At 33.9% G+C, this 18,679-nt stretch overlaps 3 protein-coding genes across 5 annotated transcripts; 2 read left to right on the forward strand and 1 right to left on the reverse strand.

Moving 5' to 3' along the window:
- Positions 1–640: 640 nt before the first annotated feature.
- Positions 641–4,853, forward strand: LOC141693971 (calcineurin B-like protein 7). Of its 3 annotated transcripts, none has more exons than XM_074499166.1 (9): positions 641–741; positions 2,291–2,443; positions 2,847–2,929; positions 3,100–3,159; positions 3,349–3,457; positions 3,572–3,624; positions 3,908–3,988; positions 4,075–4,187; positions 4,261–4,853. In XM_074499166.1, the coding sequence occupies exons 2-9, from the start codon at positions 2,365–2,367 to the stop codon at positions 4,322–4,324; spliced, it is 642 nt and encodes a 213-aa protein (XP_074355267.1). In that variant the 5' UTR covers positions 641–741; positions 2,291–2,364; the 3' UTR covers positions 4,325–4,853. The 3 variants fall into 3 exon arrangements, with proteins under 3 accessions (XP_074355267.1, XP_074355269.1, XP_074355268.1); XM_074499168.1 differs by lacking the exon at positions 641–741 and adding an exon at positions 788–857; XM_074499167.1 differs by lacking the exon at positions 641–741 and adding an exon at positions 993–2,086.
- Positions 4,854–7,956: 3,103 nt separating this feature from the next.
- LOC141692643 (phosphatidylinositol 4-kinase gamma 4-like) lies at positions 7,957–11,466 on the forward strand. Its single transcript, XM_074497548.1, has 3 exons — positions 7,957–8,110; positions 8,450–9,833; positions 10,882–11,466. The coding sequence occupies exons 2-3, from the start codon at positions 8,481–8,483 to the stop codon at positions 11,257–11,259; spliced, it is 1,731 nt and encodes a 576-aa protein (XP_074353649.1). The 5' UTR covers positions 7,957–8,110; positions 8,450–8,480; the 3' UTR covers positions 11,260–11,466.
- A 2,178-nt stretch (positions 11,467–13,644) lies between these two features.
- LOC141689633 (putative pectinesterase/pectinesterase inhibitor 34) lies at positions 13,645–17,291 on the reverse strand. Its single transcript, XM_074493984.1, has 3 exons — positions 16,168–17,291; positions 15,598–15,734; positions 13,645–14,595 (listed from the first exon to the last, which is right to left on the reverse strand). The coding sequence occupies exons 1-3, from the start codon at positions 17,208–17,210 to the stop codon at positions 13,898–13,900; spliced, it is 1,878 nt and encodes a 625-aa protein (XP_074350085.1). The 5' UTR covers positions 17,211–17,291; the 3' UTR covers positions 13,645–13,897.
- Between the last annotated feature and the right edge of the window lie 1,388 nt (positions 17,292–18,679).

An 18,679-nucleotide genomic window follows, 5' to 3' on the forward strand; every position in this document is an offset into this window, starting at 1 on the left:
TTTGGTTTTTCACCCGAAGATATTCAGGTGGCTGAAAGTACCAAAACCTTATATTAATTTATATTTTTTATAAAAAAATTAATAATAAAAGACATATAAATTTATAAATATAATTGAAATTGAATAAGCACTTACTTATATTATTGTTATTTAATCCTTATTTGTTGAAGAGTGCAAATTTTTGAAGAGGATATAAATTGTACTAATTTACTTTAAGATGAAAATTGGAAATTATGGACTTGTCCATACAGATTAATGTTAAAAATATAAAAATGTTTCTGAACCAAAGTCTGTCGCTTAAATACGATTTACCTTATTTCATGTGGTTTGCAGGATACTGCGTGATGCGGGTTATCTACGATAAAAAAAATAAATACAAAAATGTATAAAAAATCATTAATAAATGATGTGATATTGTGTGATATGATAATGTGAAATAATTTGATTGAAACCATTGATATGGATATAAAAATTTATTTTCATTTAACAAATAAAATTTGGACTATTTTGATAATCAATTTTATATCTTTAATATTTTACGTTTTACGTAACTAAAGAAAAAAAGAAGGAAAGTGATTAGGAAAAAATAAATTATAAATTATTTAGTCAAATAAATGCAGCTCTCTGCCCCGCTTTACCCGTACATATAAGATGCAGTGTTGAGAAACGTGAAGTTATTTGTTTTCAAGAGCCGTCCCTACTCCCGAGGTATCACGTACACCGCCTCAGTTTAGTCCGTCGGTAAGCCGTCTCTCTCTCTCTCTCTCTCTCTCTCTCTCCCCCTCCCTCCCATTATCCTGCTGAGTCTTTTCTTTCAACATTCTAAAGTTCTTGAAAATTCAACCATTTCATTTAAGGTCTGTCAGTCCGTGTATTCTTCATGTACTAGTGTTGTGATTGTATTGCCTCTTTTTGGAGTTTGAAATCTTCCCAGATCATTATCTTTATATATGTTTGATCTTTGCAACCCAGCATGCCATTCATGATCATAGTAATGTTTATTGTTTTCTTTTAAACATTGGTGGTTTTGATTATGAATGATGAATAAATCATGTAACTTTTACATGTTATTGTGTGAAACTATCTTGTTCTTGTTGTATTTCACTTAGGCTTTCTTGATTTAAGCAAGCTTATATGGTTTGAGTTACGCTAGCTCACTTTTTAATTTTAGAGTGTTTGTTATGGTTGGTTCTAACCTTGTTTCGCTTAGCCTTGACAAATTAATTGTTACTTAAAGTTATTAATTGTATGTTTGGACGTCTCAGTTGACAATGTATACCTGATATTTGTAGCAAGAATTCTCGAAAGTGCATGTGATTAATTACCTTTGCCAAATTAAAACTCAGATTAAAGTTTGTGTTGTTATATGATAAATAGACCAACTGAGAATTTGGCTGACTTGTAATTGTAAGCAAACAGCCAAAAAGCCCTTAATTTATTTTGGCATTATTGTTTAAGTATCATGTTGTAATAATATATGTTTTCTATTATTGGGTACGCAAATTGTGCACAATTGCACACGAGTTCCTTTGTGTCACGTTACGAGTACTAATATATTGAGTTGAACAAGTAGAAAGATGATAGATTTGCTGAGTTAGCTGATGTGCCCATATAGTAATTTCTAATTGAATTTATTATGATAATACCTATGCTCAGTTGGATATTTCTTTATACCTTTCATCACTTCTGTTTTTTTCCTTGGACATGGAAAAACTTTGTTTTCTTCTTCTTCTTTTTATATTTATTATATTGTTTCTTGATCCTCTGAACTCTTGTAAAAACATCAACTTGTTATATAAATATTATATCCTAGGTAGTTTAATCCCATGGGTCTCTGGTGGCATAATTTGGTAGTAGCTAGCTATAAATTATTGCTATTTTCTTTTTGAACAATTCCATGTTTGTTAAGCTGGAGTGATGATGATGTACTGGCCTATAATTAGGCCATGTAGTTTGTGATTTCCTCTGCATGGAGTCTTGATCATGTATCACTTTGGGGTGTTTGGTTTAGATTGTATTTTGCATTTTCAGTTATGGGGAGAAGTTATTTTATGCGATTTTGAAAAAGTGTCTGTTACACTAGACGGTAAATTGAATCTTGCAGTTGGCAGTATATATTTGTTGCTTTGTTATGAAATATTTGTAGGTATGGGGGCTCTAGGTCTAGCTACATAAATAATGAATGAGTTTGTCTGTTTATAAATTATTACTGTAGTGATGATGACTTGCACCCCCTTATCTCTTATGTATCAAGTGATTTATTTTTAAAGAATTTTACCTCTTGAATCAGGAACTTGACACAAACGTTGTACTTATCTTTCCGGTTAGCTTCTTGTTCCTCTTGCGTTTCACATTTCCAGTATAATGGGCTGCTTTTCCTCAAAGAGAACAAAATATACACCCGGTTATGAGGAGCCAACTATACTTGCATCTGAAACATCTTGTGAGTAGTCCCTTCACTTCAGGAATATATGCTGTTTATGCTCTTATTGAATATATGTACTTTATCAAATTTAAGTATATGTTTTTTATGAGCTGCTTAGGAATCAAGTTCTGTTTAAGCACAAAGTTGTAGTCTCTAAATATCTGATGCACGACTAGTTTGTGCTCTTGAATCATAGGCTAATATTTGGGCTATGAGGTTAACCACAGAGCTCAGGCTCTAAACCTACAAATTCAGATGCAAGTGACCTTTGGCATGCAGTTAGAAATCGCTTAAATTTTTCTTTTTCACCTTTGATTGAAGAACCTAAACATGCAGATAAGATAGGTCATCAGGATTGGATTTTGCAGAACATTTTTCTACATTCGAAGTATTGTTATTAAATAAGGTACTCTGTTTGCAGTTTCAGTGAGTGAAGTTGAAGCCTTGTACGAGCTTTTCAAAAAACTAAGCAGTTCAATTTTTAATGATGGTTTCATCCACAAGGTGCGTATATCTTATTCAGAATATGGCTTTAAGTCATTTCTTGGGCATATAGACATATACTATTCAATCTTTCAAACCCTCCATGTCGGGTCTTCTAAAGTTTGATATGGTTATTCAATAAGATTACAATATATATTTTTAATCTTGAAGTAATTTTGTCTTGGCTTTAGGAAGAGTTTCAGTTTGCTCTATTCAGGAACAGGAATAGGAAGAATCTCTTCGCCGACAGGGTATGTTATGCACAAGAATGATCATTAGTTATTATGGCTTTTCTTTTATTTCTGTTCATTAAAATATATTCCAAATGGTGATACATCTGCTGTGAGTTGTAATGACATTAGTTACTATGCAGTTCTGGGAAACAAGAACACAAAAAGCTTTAATTTTCCCTTGTACTAATGCAGTAATCTCTTATGCAGATTTTTGACTTGTTTGATTTAAAGCGCAACGGAGTTATAGATTTCGGGGAGTTTGTTAGGTCATTGAGCATCTTTCATCCAGATGCTCCAGTATCTGAAAAAATTGCTTGTAAGATTGATTCTCTGAGGACATAATTACTGTTTTACTAATGACTCTACACTAATAGTACTGGGTTTTGCTTGTTTTATCCCTAACTTCCGATTTGAAAAATTGTTTTTGCAGTTGCATTTAAAATATATGATCTAAGGCAGACAGGTTATATTGAGAGAGATGAGGCAAGTATCACAAGCTCTTTGTGTTTGTTTATTTTATATTTTCTACTAATGCCCTCTTTCAAGTAGGAAGATTAATGATATATTTTCAAAAAAAGTTCAAAAATTACCAATGAAGAACAGATAGGTTTTATATTCTTTATTTTCATAAATTGTTACCCTTCAAAATGCATTTATCAACTTTTTCTATTATGCTTTATGTTATTCCGTTCACTTCAAAGATTGTTTGCTTGTAGTAACCTAATTGTTCTCTGATTTATGCAATCAAACTTTTGTTGTAGAACAGTTGAAGGAGATGGTAGTGGCGCTATTACATGAATCAGATTTGATACTTTCAGAAGATTTTATAGAAGTGATTGTGGATAAGGTGCAGTTAACTTTACTTTACCACCTGCAATATGATATGAAGCTCCCTTGTTCTAGTTACTGACAAGTTAGTGGCCTTTGAAACAGACATATACAGATGCAGATACAAAAGGTGATGGGAGAATAGATCAAGAAGAATGGAAGGAATTTGTATTGAAAAATCCTTCTTTGATAAAGAACATGACCTTGCCATATTTAATGTGAGTATTAATTTTGCTATGAACCACAATGTCACTGTCCTTATGACTAACATAATCTTGATATCATTTTCAGGGATATAACTTTGGCTTTCCCCAGTTTTGTTCTAAATTCAGAAGTTCCAGATTCCGAAGTGTAGACCGGGCCGCGGTGGCTGAGTTGATTTTTTGATCACACTTAATTTATGTGTGGCTGGACTTAATACTGGAACTGGGTCGAGATCCAAACAGCTTTGGTTGCCATGATGACATAAGATCCTTTCTTCCCAAAACATAATTGCTTTACTGAGCAATGGGTTCTGGTTCTAGCAGCCTTAAAATCATATTTATGGGAGTATGGTTTTCTAATGTGTGGTTTTCTCAAGTGCAAGAGGCTAGCTCTCCAGACGGTGCATTGAAAATTTTGCAATGAGCTTTTCTGTAACTGTTATGTTTAATGCCTCGTTAGAAGTAATTATCGTTGAAGCGGACTCTGAACTTCCAGTTGAGTTCGCTACTGGAGATATGTCATTGTAGTTAAAACTGTTTCTTTGTCCAGATGTTAAGCTACTAAAAAGCTGTAAATCCCTTTAAGTTTGGAGACTGGGTTTTTTTGTTTCTATGTAAATTAGACTACGTTATTCTTTTGTTGCAATATTTCAACCTGGAAATAGTACAAATTTCTACTTTTGTGAGGACTTCTATGAAATTTTCTTGACCAGAAAATGCATGTCAAGGCTACTCTTTTTTTTTGGTGATGCATTGCTGTCTTCTCAAGTTATGTGATTTTGCAATATGTTTACGCAAGAACTTCAACGAAATGGTCTCCACAAATGAGCAAGAAAGGTGGTTAAAATTATGAAATTGTGCTAAAGCATAACATGGATCATGTTAGTTAGATCAGGCACTCCATCAAACTGATCTGGTCATTTAGGAAGAGAGTTCAACTTTACCTAAATGTCTCAGTTTTGGTTGACAGGGCCATTAAAATGTTAACACAAACTATAGATTGCTGTGCTTCTTCGCCTTTGTCATATCTCTTTGTTTACATTCTAAACTTCAGTATCACATTCTATGCTTCTAAGAACAATCAGTGATCCAAGAAGTTGTTAAACACAGTAAACAAAACTAGATTATGTACAAATATTGGATCAGGTGAGATTTCTGAGGGATATGCACCCCAAGTACGAGCTCTGTATAATATATAGTATGGGCTAAAGTGGTTATGCTTTTAAAGAAGTTCAATGCATTAGTAATTTAGAAGTACAAAATTTGTTTAGCCAATTTTTCGCTTACAAGTGACAAAAAAAGAAAAAAGAATGTGATGTGGCGAATGGGCATTGGTCAGTCACGTAATAATCGAGATGACAATTTAATCCGATCCGACGAATACCCGATCCGAAATCCGAGATTTTGGATATACCGAACCCGAAGTTTTGGATTTGGATTTGGATTTCAACGATACCGAACCGATACCCGAGCCGAAATCCGAAACCCAATTCAAACCCGAAACCCAATAAAAACCCGATGCATAAAATAGTATACAATGTTTCCATAATGTATTATTTATAATATTTTTGATGTAAGACATATAAATTACATATTTTTATTTTATTAAATTAGTAGTAATTGATTAATATCAATATTGTCAAGACTTATTTACTGAATTATAACTCTTTTTTTAATCTCAACTTTTATTTTAGATGTACTTTATATATATATATCTATATATATATATATATATATAAATTTATTTGCGATGTAACACTAAATATTATGTTATTAACGTATCTTAGATTTTATTAAAAATGTCAACTTATGCCGTATAATGCTTTTCACTACTTAATAATGTATTTATTTTAATATTAGTTATTATATAAACGTAGATAATGGTGTTTCTATGCATTAATGATATTAAATTTGAATATGTTCCGAAAAATACCAGATCCGGTGCGAAATCCGGCGGATTTTGATTTAAATAACCCGAAAATATTTGGATTTAACGATACCCGATCCGAACCCGATCCGTTTGCCTACGTAATAACCCCGTTTTCTAGTGGCTTTCTTTCCTTAACTATCAAACTGTTACCACGTCACCTTTCCCTCCAAATTTATGAATTTAATTTTGTGCTACATATATACATGTTATAATTTTATTATACAATTTTAATTAACAAGTAGACAAGTAGTTGTAAAGTATTATAAAAAAATTAACTAATTTTTTTAATGAAAAACCATCAGCTCAACAAAACATTTAATAATGATGTTGTAGCATTTTATCTCTTCCTATTATGAGAATAAGAGGATAATTTAATAAAATTAAAAAGACTCGTTAAAAAGACTAAGACTAAAATACCCCTATTTTAATATTTATATAAAATATGTGGTTTATTGGAATCGAACCCTAGTTATTTCATTCGCATATACAACCTCATACTACTACATCATATTGTGACATGTGTTTTTTATCATACACATATATAAGTGTGCTAAATTAATATTTTTTTTAACTTTAAAGGTAGTTGTTTGAATTCCAAAAAAATGGATCGTTATTTGAATATTTGAACAACTAATTTTAAAGAACTTAATTCCACATATAAAGTTAGGTATAATACATAAATGAATTATTATCTTATTTATTAATATTTTTTAGTTCGAAAATATATCTTATATATTTTTAACATATTTTTTATTATAAAAAGTAATAAAAATGCACATATATAATTTTTTTTTAAAAAATATTGAAAATATAATCGCTTATATGTAAATAATCTATATTATTATTACATATTTAGATAAGTTCGAATTATAATGAGTCAATACATTTTAATTTATTTCGAATTTGAAATTAAAACTTGGCTTATTGTTAAAAAAATACACAAAATTTGACTACATAACCCGGCCGAAAAACATCGTCACATTCTACGTTTAGTAAATTTAAATTACATACATACGTTGAATTTCAAAAAGTAATTTTTTTATTCAAATCAACTTTTATATTGACAGTATTGTAAATTTTACATTATTGTATATTATGATTGCAAGTCATTCTGAATTCAGTTATGCATTTTTTATCTTTTTATTTACGTAAGTTAATTGTAAGTTAGTCGTGAACTGAGCAGTACATATAGTTTATTTAAATAAAATTCAGAATTTTTGGTCAACTTTATATTGAACATATATGTTAATTTTTAGTTTTTTTTGTAAACATAGTGACGACATTCAACATAGTAAGTTTAATTGTTTCATTTTAAACGTACATCGACTATCCTGTTTATATTTATTCATTAAATACAAATTATACAGCACAAACAAGAATATTTATATTTTTCTTAATGAGCTATATTGGAAACGTTGTGTAATTTGGTAATTGTATGAAAATAATACATTATAAAGAATCAACTTGTATTTAATATATGTTAGGCATTGTACAACATTTACAAATAAAAAAAATAATGAAGAACATTATAATTGCATGACGTATTAAAAAAATATAGAAAATGACCTCATGCTAGTTTAAGATGAAACCATCATGTTTAAGATAATAGTATTTTGAAATTATAAATCACATAAATTTAAATATTTGTGCTAAAAAGGAATAAAGAAAAAAAATATAACATCTTATTTAATATGAAATTGTACATTTTGAAAACTTTGAAGGTAGTAATTTTTTTTACTGATGATTAATTAGTGGTCAATTTTTATGAGGTGAACCGGTGAGGTAAGTTCTAGAAGGAGTAAAAAAATACATGAAAGTGTTATTATAAAATTATCAATGGTTTTAAAAACATCCGTACATTTCGCCCCACCCCCACGCATGCTACTCGGCTATATAATCACAATTTAACTGATCAATCTCATAAATTATATACTAGACAATAAAAATTTAAAGGGTTACATAATAAACAAACACACCACTGTGTGATCCTCCTCATTTTTTTACCAAGGTATGAACCCCAATCCTTTAATTTCTTGTTTTTTTTTACAGTTTGATTATTCGATGTTTGATTGAATTGCATTTCTGGGTGTTTTAAATTTTGTATCTTTTGTAATGGGTATTCATTTTCTTGACAATTTAAGGTCTGGCATTGTATTAGATTGATTTGTGATACCCTTTTGATGTTCTTGAAATTGGACTGTTGATTAGTGTGTTATGGGTTTTTAATTTTTGAGATTTTAGTGGATTGGTTGTTATTTGTTTGATGATGGGTGATTGTAAAGTTGGTTACTTTTGATTTTTAGTTATGTGGTTTTTTTTGTTAATTTTTTTATGTGTTGATGAATAGGGTAGAAGAATCTTGAAATTGTAGTGGTGCAATGTCGATAGCCAGTGTTGCTCCCAGTGGTAATGTGTTGGATCAGTTTGGACCCTGGTCGACGGAGTCGATATTGATTTATTTGACTGTTGATGGGTCTGTGTCCCGAATGCGTGTTCTGGAGTCGGATTCGATTGCTTCTGTGAAGCTAAGAATCCAGATGGACAAAGGGATCTATGTGAGGATGCAGAAGCTGATTTTTGATGGGAAAGAATTGGCTCGGAATAATTCTTGTGTTGGGGACTATGGAGTTGGGGATGGGAATGTATTGCATTTGGTTCTTAGACTTTCAGATCTCCAGACTATTACGGTTCGTACTGTTTGTGGGAAGGAATTTGAGTTACATGTTGAGAGGAAGAGAAATGTGATGCATGTGAAGGAGCAGATTGTGGATAAGGGGATAGTTTCTCTTGGTCTCAAGGATCAGCAGTTGATTTTTGACGGTGAGGAGCTTGAAGATCAAAGACTCATATCTTCCATATGTAGAGACAATGATACTGTGATTCACTTCTTGCTCCGCAAATCAGCAAAGGTGAGGTCTAAAGTAGTGGAGAAGGATGTCGAAGTTTCTATCGTAGCTTCAGATCTTGCTGAAGAAATTAAGGCTTTAGGTGGTGGAAAGGCACAGCTAGGAACTCAGTTAAAGAAACCGCAGGCTGTTGTGAAAAATATTTTGCAAAATAATTTGATTTTAGAACCCATAGTTGTTAATTCTGATATTAAACTGACACCGGCTATTAAGCAGCTGATTAGTGGAACATTGGATGGATTAGAGAGGGGCAAACAACCAGTTAGGTCGTCAGAGGGATCAGGAGGTGCTTATTTTATGTGGGATTCTTCTGGTCACAAATATATTTCTGTCTTTAAGCCGATGGATGAAGAGCCAATGGCTGTGAATAACCCTCGAGGGCTTTCCCTGTCAGCCAATGGTGAAGGGTTGAAGAGAGGGACACGAGTTGGGGAAGGAGCATTCAGAGAAGTTGCAGCATATATTTTGGATCATCCAAGAAGTGGACCACGCCGTTGTTACAATGAGGAGGAGGGCTTTGCTGGGGTACCCCCCACAGTTATGGTCAAGTGCTGTCATGGGGGATTCAGTTATGCTGCAGGTTCTGAGAATGCATCCAAAAAATTTAAGATTGGATCCCTGCAGATGTTTAAGAAGAATTGTGGTAGCTGCGAGGACATGGGTCCCCGTGCTTTCCCTGTGGAAGATGTGCATAAGATATCCGTGTTGGACATAAGACTGGCCAATGCAGATAGGCATGCTGGGAACATATTAATTAGTAAAGATGGTTGTAACAATCGACTTGCACTCATTCCAATTGATCATGGTTACTGCTTGCCTGAGAATGTAAGTTTGTTATCCTTTTCCTTGATATTTGATGAGTTTATTTAAAGCTTTGTTGATAATGTTATTTTTTTTCAGTGCACCTTTTGTAGCTTTAGTTTAGTGCTCTGTTCACTGTCAACTTGCTAAATTCTGTTGTTGGCGTCTTGGCGGATTGATGTATGTTCATGTGCTAGGTTTATAGTTTTGTGAATTAAAATCCTCTTTTCTAGCTAGATACTTTTGGATTTAGCCAATATAGACAATTGAACTTCTGGCACACTTATGTTTCTGAGGATTCTAAGTTGTAGTTGCTACGCTTGTATATTAGTAAAGTCTAATAATTATCAAATGCAAAGCAAATGCTCTCTTATCAAGGTGTATGCTATGAGTAAATCAACTCATACAATGGACATTCAGACATTTATATTCAATGATGTGTACCATTTCTTTCCAAAAATGCCCTAGGGGGTTCACTGTTTTAAAATCTCTATGTATGTAGACATCACTGTATGTACTCCTTTCCCACTGCTTATTGTTTTCTCTCAGTCGTAATGGTTTTCCTGTCGTTTTTTAAGTTTGGTATTAGCACTTTACTGGCCCACTAGGTGTGGTTGCATGTTGATGTTGCAAAACAAGATGTATATGTATTTTATAGTAGCAAAATTAGATTTCTGGTACACTTGAGAGCTTCACTGTTTTCAGATTTCTGTAACCCATCATGGTTCATACTACCTACCCTGCTGCTGGTTGTTCCCTGTTATTCTGTGTAATATTAGCTGATCACTGGCTCGTAGGTGATGTAATATGTATATTGGATCTCAGACAATACATTTGTTTTGTAGCAGTAACTACTTGGTTTCATCTTCGAAGCTTTTGTTTATTTTTGTTACAAAAATTGGAGAATAAAAGAGTTGATGTGGTCTGCTTCCTAAACATTAACTTGTCAACTGATAAGGAAAGAACAATATCAGGATCATGATGTTTTTCCTTTAACATACATAGGTTAAAGTAGCAATTTGGGGGATTCCATAATTTCAGTTCATTTTACATTTTATCCTCTTTGCTGCAGTTTGAGGACTGTACATTTGAGTGGCTTTACTGGCCTCAAGCTCGCGAGCCTTATTCTCCTGATACGGTCAACTACATAATGTCACTTGACGCCGAGCAAGATATTGAACTACTGAAATTTTATGGATGGGACCTTCCCCGTGAGTGTGCACGCATCCTTCGAGTATCAACCATGCTTCTAAAAAAAGGTGCAGAAAAAGGGCTTTCTCCACACGCTATTGGAAGCATCATGTGCAGGCAAACATTGAAGCAAGAATCCGTTGTTGAGCAGATTATTCGAGAAGCTGAAGAAGCAGCGATCCCAGGAACAAGTGAAGCAGCGTACCTTGAATCTGTCTCTTCACTCATGGATAGTCACCTCAATGGGCTATTGCCTTAGGTCCCTGGAATGGGATACATTATATATCTACATATATTATCAAAGATATGTTTTGTCGTTGGTAGATGATGGAAAATGATGTTCCATTACTGTTGCATTTGACTGTAGAACTCTAATAACCTGGATTCTCCGGAACTTGATCCAGTAACTTCCTTGTATTGTCTGTGTGTACGATAGCGCCACCACTCCCCCCTGTTTATCAACCCATTCTACATTGTATTTCCTTACGCTGTGCTCCCGAGTTTGAAAATGGAGAGAAGAGGAGAGAAGAGAAAAGAAAATTTTAAAATTTTCCTTCCTAGGCGTGCTCCCGAGTTTTTTGGCGAGAGAAGAGAAGTGATCAGGAGAGAAAATTACATATAATTTCCCCCCAAAACTTTCTTCCCAAAAATGGGAAGATTTGGAAAGATCCTCTCACATTATCTTTTTTTTCATGGTCACTTTCTCTCCTTTTTACAAAAACTCGGGAGCACACGACTGATTTATTTTCTTTTACTATTTATCTTCTCTTCTCTTCTCCTCCCATCTCTTCTCTTCTCTTCTCTCCTAAAAAATCTCTGGAGCACAGCGTTAATGCCCAAAGTTGAACACATTATACTTATGTTTATTGGTAAAATAACCAAGCCAGTATATACGTGGTTTTTGTATGCTCGTGCTTTGCTTTTTTATCTATATGTTATGCCAATGTGCTCTTTCCCTTAAAGTTGTCTCACATTCAAACATGAAATTGGTGTTGTTTTGGTGTCCAAGAGTGGTAGGTTCCTATGAAATCCTAGGTGGTTTCACTTGTGCAATTCTGAAATAGAATTGGGTCATTAAAATGGAGGCAGTAGTTCAGTTTGGGCTTTTTAAGTGCAGGCAGATTCAGAAAGTGAGCCAATATATATGTCTAGGAAGGTTTGGTTTCTAGAGGAAAGGACTTTCGTGCTGAGGCAATTTACATGCCTTGTTAATTTGTTGAATTCCTTATGTTGATGTTCCTCAAAAGAAGAGGAACTTAATGGAAACTAATATTTTGTGCAGACGCTGAAGTAAAGACAAAGACCTGCACAAGTATGTGTCGTCATACTCATACATAAACATAAGCCTGTAAACACTAAATTTACCACCCAATCAACAGAGAAAGCTACAACACAAGAAGTTCCAAACACACACAAGAATACACAAAAAAAGTTGAACTTTTGTGTTAGTGATTGAGCGGTCCAGTGTGCTTTTAAATTAATACATTGTTAACAAAAATTACAGATGGAGCAGGTGCTTGGTCCATATACGGATGTCACCGTTCACCCCGGTATGTAGTGCACCCGAGTTCTGTCAGGCCACTTGAATTATCCCTGCAAGAAAAAGGTCTGTCGACATGCCGCTATTTCATAAATCTCGATCATCACCTAAAATTTCTTCTGTCGAGAAAAATATATATCTTATCTTATTGCATATGTTGATTTCGCTTAAACCGATCAATACAGATTTTTTGAAGCTTGTTGTATATATTCACGGAAACAACTCTGCTCCAGTAGATGTCAACAAATAGTTGGTACGGTGGTTGATTTCTTGTCTATTTGCAGGTTTCGGGTTTATTTCCTGTCTATTTGCGGGAGGTCAAGAGTTCGACTTGTGACATGTACGTATGTAATTAATTAGCAAAAAAAAAACTATGCTCAGTAGATTATACTCCATACAGGACACATGATTAGTACCAATGTTTAAAGATTCAACCATATGGGAATATTTAAAAGTACAGTATTGGCTATGGCAGCTGCATGAAGTTCATGTTTAACTCCAAAAATTAATTGGAAGTTGAAACTTTCAGCTGGCAACATAAATATAGTTAGTTGGTTCACTCTCATTGACTTCCAGGCTTTCCTGCTTTGTATATTTTTCCAAACATATCTTCTCAACAATAGAATAATGTCTTCTATTTATCCGGTCTTTAGATGGGTTCTACTTCTACACAAGATTTCCAGAAGCAGTTGTTAATACATGTATGTATAATATAGTAATCAACTTCCCAGTAACTAGACATGTAAAATGTAAAGCTTGATTTTATCATCTTACACGCACCAGTCTTGGCGATAAGATGCATGAGATTCATGCCAGCCAGATCAATATGGACATGGACCCTCCTAGTAGTTGCGAGGGTCCTCCTCTCTTCTTATTCAGTTGGCCGATTCCCATTATTACCCCCCGACTAGGTCCATCGATATTATTGCCCAACTACGATCTTTACTTTGATTTGTCATCTGTTCCGTTCCAAATTAATTGAATACTTCGATTATTTGATTTGTGATCTGTGATCTGTGATCTGTTCCGTTCCTAATTAATTGAATACTTTGATATTCAAAGTAGTATCCAGTGCTAATTATTGACAGTATTGACACCGACACATAAACTAGTAAGTATGATGTATTTTCCATTCACAAAAGCGAAGTTGCCAGTTACAATTTTTGTCCTGGAATTGGATACAATAGTTGTACAGAACTACAGAAGGGAATGTCATTTCTTCACTGGACAAATTATTGAACTATGAAGAAAAAATTAAAATACAACAGAGGAATTAATTATATACCTATACTATAATACAAATTGAAAAAAAAATGACTTGATCCTGCTGGGGGTATCTGTTAATGTAGTTGCACATTTAAACCGATAACCCTGCCAAGAAAGCCACTCCTGTGGCTGGTAACCACGATGATCCGTAGATAAACTGTGAAACTGTATATTTATTTGCTTCCACCGGGGAGGTGATGACCCGATAGCCAGGCCATTTTACTCGTTGTCCGACAGCTCCCCCGGGTCCATAATTCATATACTCACCATAATATAGCGTGTCAAGTGCAAATGTTGTGTTCCATTCTAGCCATCCCCTGGGATGAATATGGTCGCCCATGTTAGACAACATATAAACTGTTCGCGAATATTGTTTCCAAGGACGACCTAAATACGTTGAGAAGTTTGCTTTCGAAGCCTGCAGATCGGACGTTGCCACTATTCTGCAGGCATGGATTGAAATGCCAGTGTTCTGATTGGGGTCTTTTCGGTTCTGGGCTGTGATTGTGTTCTTTTGCTGGTTCATAGGCTTGCGCGCATACATGCTGCAGTTTTGAAACACGACTGCTGCATTGCCAAAGATGAAGTCCACTGTTCCATAAATGTCACACTCGCGGTAGAATTGACGTTGAGAATGCACATACAATGTGTCTTGATATCCAATAACATTGCATCGGTAGATCACCGCATGATCCGCGCCAACTCGAAGGGCCACTGCTTGGTGCTTGCTAGGTCCAGCCCAGTTTTCAAATGTAATGTCCCTTGCAATGAAACCAGCACCAGTAGCAGCTGCAGTGTCACAAGTCAAACAGTAGAATCTCATTACTTGTACGACAAATAAATTTCAAGTTTTGCAGAAAGCTAAACTGTAACTTTTAGACTAAAGGCAAGTGGGGAGAATGAGATACTCATGACCCCTTGCACCTCCAATAATGTGATATATGGATAGTTTTTCATTAATATTCAAAAACAACCACCTCCACCTATTTTGCTCTACAACATTTCTGTCAATGTCTGTCTATTCTTGACCCAAGAAAACTAGTTTATAATTATTATTATGGCTCTAAAATTTACACACAACAAACAGCAAGTTCAGATACAGCTCACGGTATGCAACTTAAAGTTTTATATAAAAAATCATATTTCATTTCGTATTCAGTCTACAAGATTCCCGTATTACAACGTTAGAAAAGTGTCTATTTATTTGTTCCTGAAGAAGTTCTTCCCAGTTTATATATAATCCACAATCAGTTAACATCAGGTGATGTTAAACAAGTTGTTTTTCAAGTCAACTATTTGTTTGACAAATATTCTATTTTCAGAATTGATTCCTTAATACAGAATAAACCCATTTTAAGATGAATACCGTGGCTAAATACCATTCAATAATCATGGCATCCGATGCAGGGGGTAACATCAAATTGTCTATCACATGCATTACTTAACGACAAAATAAAGCAATTAGTGTCCAACATAAGCAATTACAACAACTTTTAGACACGAGATTACTGTAAAATCATGAGCTAAAACATCACTTAATCATGCGGTGAGAGTGACAGGACAAAAAACTGCACTAGTACAAATACTATTAGGCTCTTTAGTCTTTAGTAACAAAGAAACAAACAGATCACATGCCTGACCATCCCCCATTACTTTTATTGTCCCAATCACCTCTCTTATCTTCTTGCCAGCTTAATTACTCCTTTTTACTAACTTTTTTCTACAACATCAACTTAAAAGTTCGAAATAAAGCAAAATAATTCGGAGGATCGAAAGGGAATATATTTTTACCGAAGGATGCTGTGTGAAATGTTGTCACGTTGTCAAACACGCTTTTGCCTCCTGAAATCACCGTTTTGCCCTTCCCGTCACCAATGAACATCAAGTTTGTTTTCTTCCTCCCAACTTTTAAATTCTGCTCTTCATACCTACATTGCATTTTATTCAATGATTATTGCCGCGTAATCTCCAAAATCTAACAACAAAATAAATATGTACACAACTGTCAAAATTAATATTTTAATACATATAATATTTATACCTAAATTTAGATATTAATACAAATCACTGATCACAGCATCGATCCGATTAATTAGTCATGGACATTAATACTTTATTACAATCACCGTGATTGATTAGTCGTCGACATTAATACGTTATCATATCTAATTTTGCGGTGGACTGACAAGTGGAACTGCATTATGATTTGTGAGAGACCGAGAGGTAGTAGATTTTTTTCAAATACACTCAGAAAAGTTATTTATTAAAATCATTAAAAACTTTTAAAAAGTGCAGATACGGTAATAATATAATAATATTTTCAATCATAAAGAAAAGGAAAAGGAGATATTAGTAACTTACTTTCCTGCCCTTACGTAGATAATGAATCGCCGATTACTTTTCTCAGGCGCTTTCTTAATCGCCTCCGCTATAGTCTTCACCGTTCCGTTACCGTCTTTTGACACTATTATATCAGCTTGTATCGTCGTCACTGGCGATTGCAACAACCTCCTCTCTTTCCTCGATAACCACTCCGGGTACTCATGCGCCGCCGGCGACTCATCCAATAATCTCCGGCGATTCTCGATCGGAATTCCGTTAAAATCGTCGCCGTTTGTCGCCGCGAAAATTGCCAAACAGTTACTAACTAGCTCCGACAAGTCTTTTAGCCTATCCACCATTTGATCCTTGACGTCACCTTTGACGTCAGCCAAGCCTTCCGCACACGTGTCCTGGTTCGTCAACGCCGCGCTCAGCCAGGTCAGCACGTCGGCGGTGGATCCGACGGGCTGCGACTTCCGGTTCGGCGGCGGCGCGACGGATGTCAACGACATGGATAACTGGTCCACCGAGTGCTCTAAAAGCTCGAGACAATCCTCGTAAGCGGCGCGTGCGCGCGTGTCCATTTGTAAATTATTAATCTCAGCAGAAGCTGAGAGGGCGCGACCGAAATGATGAAGAGTCATATTAACTGAAATATGAACGAGATCGATATTTGAAGCGGTGGTTGAGCCAGGGAAGTCGAGGAGCGAGTCGACACAGAGACTCGGGTACCGAGTTTTGCTACACACTTTCGACATTGCTTGACTCGGTTTACGATGTTCCGGGAGATCAGTTTGATCTCCCGTGGCTTTATTGCGCAGTGCTACGAGCACTGCGACTGAGACGCCACAAGCAACAATTAATGTGGCTGCGAAGATAAATAGAAATTTGAGTTTGGAGGTTCGTTGAGGAGGTGAGGTGGCAGAAGCTATAGAGCCGTTGCGATCGGAGGATCCGAGACGTCCATAACCCATTGAATTGAATTTGTTAGAGTTGTTGTGGATTAAGAAGGTGAGATATAGAGAGTGATGAATAATTACTGAGTGAGTAGTATATATATAGATTATGCTGAGGGAGAACATGAGCGAGTGGTTGTGAAGTCTGTGTCTGGAGTGATAGCTGTACTCCTCTTCCCGGCAGTGCTTGGTTTAACTGTTTTTTATTGCTTCCCAACAGTTTTTCAAATTTTTTATGAAAATCTATCTATCTATACTATATTATATCTATACTATTTATCTATACTATATTATAATAGACGAAACATTAAAAGTTTGGTAGTCGATCGGTCGGTACTTGCTAAAATTACTTATTTATCCTTCCTTAATTATTCTAATTCTAATTATTGGGTCGATCAATTCTAATTCTAATTAATATTGAAGTCAATTTCCTCTATTACTTTACCAATTTAATTCTATTTTATATCAAATTTTATATCACTGTAATTTATATTAAATTCAACTTCTTTTACCAATTTAAATTTTAATTCATATCGAATTCTATATAATTCTAATTTGTTACTTCGGGCAAAATTAAATTTAAACAAACTAAATATAATTCTTAAAATTTAGTTGATATATAATGTGACTCGGGTTACGATAAAATAATAATACTATCAATCATCTTAAAAAAATTATACTAATGAACTTGGATAAACAAAATAATATATTTTATTTATTCAGGATAAAAAAATATACTATACAATTGATTCAGACTAACACAAAACTAAAATAAAATACAATTCGACCAACAAAAAAAATATATATTAATTATTCAGTCTAAAACAAAATTATTTAATTGATCCGGACTTAAAAAAAATAAAATTAAACTAAAAATAATAAGTTTGATTTGATCGGTGTATTGGGTATCGAGCTAAATTAAAATAATGTAAATCACTGTGTGAGATAAATCAAATTAATATTAGACTAAGTATAATTCATATCATATTCATGTGAAATAAAAAATCAAATTTTATTTAAAACATAAATATTTTTTTTAAATACACTTAGAAATACAAATAAAACTATATCATTCAATCAGTAATATTATCTTTTTTTAATATCTTTTATAGAATTATAGTTAATCGAGTAAGTAATCACCATGCTAAAATAATATCTTTTTAAGGTCTTAACATAATGAATACATTATATTTTTACCTTCAATAAAATAATAATTTCATTATAATAATATTCCCCCTACCAATGTTATCACTTTAAATAAGTTTAAATGTTCTAAAAAGTTATGAACATATACGTTTACTTATATAATTATCATGAAATCACATCATTTAAAGTTTTAAATGAATAAAATTAAGAATTGAATTTATGTATTTTTTTTAATTATGTAATATTAAAAAAAAATTGTGCAGTCTGTGCATTGCACGGATTTTAAGCTAGTTTTTATGTAAAATTAGTTTAACTGAAAAGTTTAGTGCATTTTTTTTTGCTAAATAGTTTAGTGCATTTTAATACCACTAACTAATTTATTTAACAGGGTGGTGGAACACTTCCTCTCCAGGGATATAAAAGGGGATAACAATAAGAAAGCACACACA

This window comes from Apium graveolens, chromosome 10 (genome assembly GCF_009905375.1).
Source record: "Apium graveolens cultivar Ventura chromosome 10, ASM990537v1, whole genome shotgun sequence".
NCBI lineage: Eukaryota > Viridiplantae > Streptophyta > Magnoliopsida > Apiales > Apiaceae > Apium > Apium graveolens.

Bases quoted from the DNA above. Each gene is read 5' to 3' on its own strand.
- LOC141689633 (XM_074493984.1), bottom strand. From the start codon at position 17,210: ATGTTCTCCCTCAGCATAATCTATATATATACTACTCACTCAGTAATT. The intron at 15,735-16,167 runs GTAAGTTACTAA...AATGCAATGTAG, and splicing joins ATCTACGTAAGGGCAGGAAA to GTATGAAGAGCAGAATTTAA. The intron at 14,596-15,597 runs GTAAAAATATAT...GTGACACTGCAG, and splicing joins ATTTCACACAGCATCCTTCG to CTGCTACTGGTGCTGGTTTC.
- LOC141693971 (XM_074499166.1), top strand. From the start codon at position 2,365: ATGGGCTGCTTTTCCTCAAAGAGAACAAAATATACACCCGGTTATGAG. The intron at 3,989-4,074 runs GTGCAGTTAACT...CCTTTGAAACAG, and splicing joins TAGAAGTGATTGTGGATAAG to ACATATACAGATGCAGATAC. The intron at 4,188-4,260 runs GTGAGTATTAAT...TATCATTTTCAG, and splicing joins ATGACCTTGCCATATTTAAT to GGATATAACTTTGGCTTTCC.
- LOC141692643 (XM_074497548.1), top strand. From the start codon at position 8,481: ATGTCGATAGCCAGTGTTGCTCCCAGTGGTAATGTGTTGGATCAGTTT. The intron at 9,834-10,881 runs GTAAGTTTGTTA...TCTTTGCTGCAG, and splicing joins GTTACTGCTTGCCTGAGAAT to TTTGAGGACTGTACATTTGA.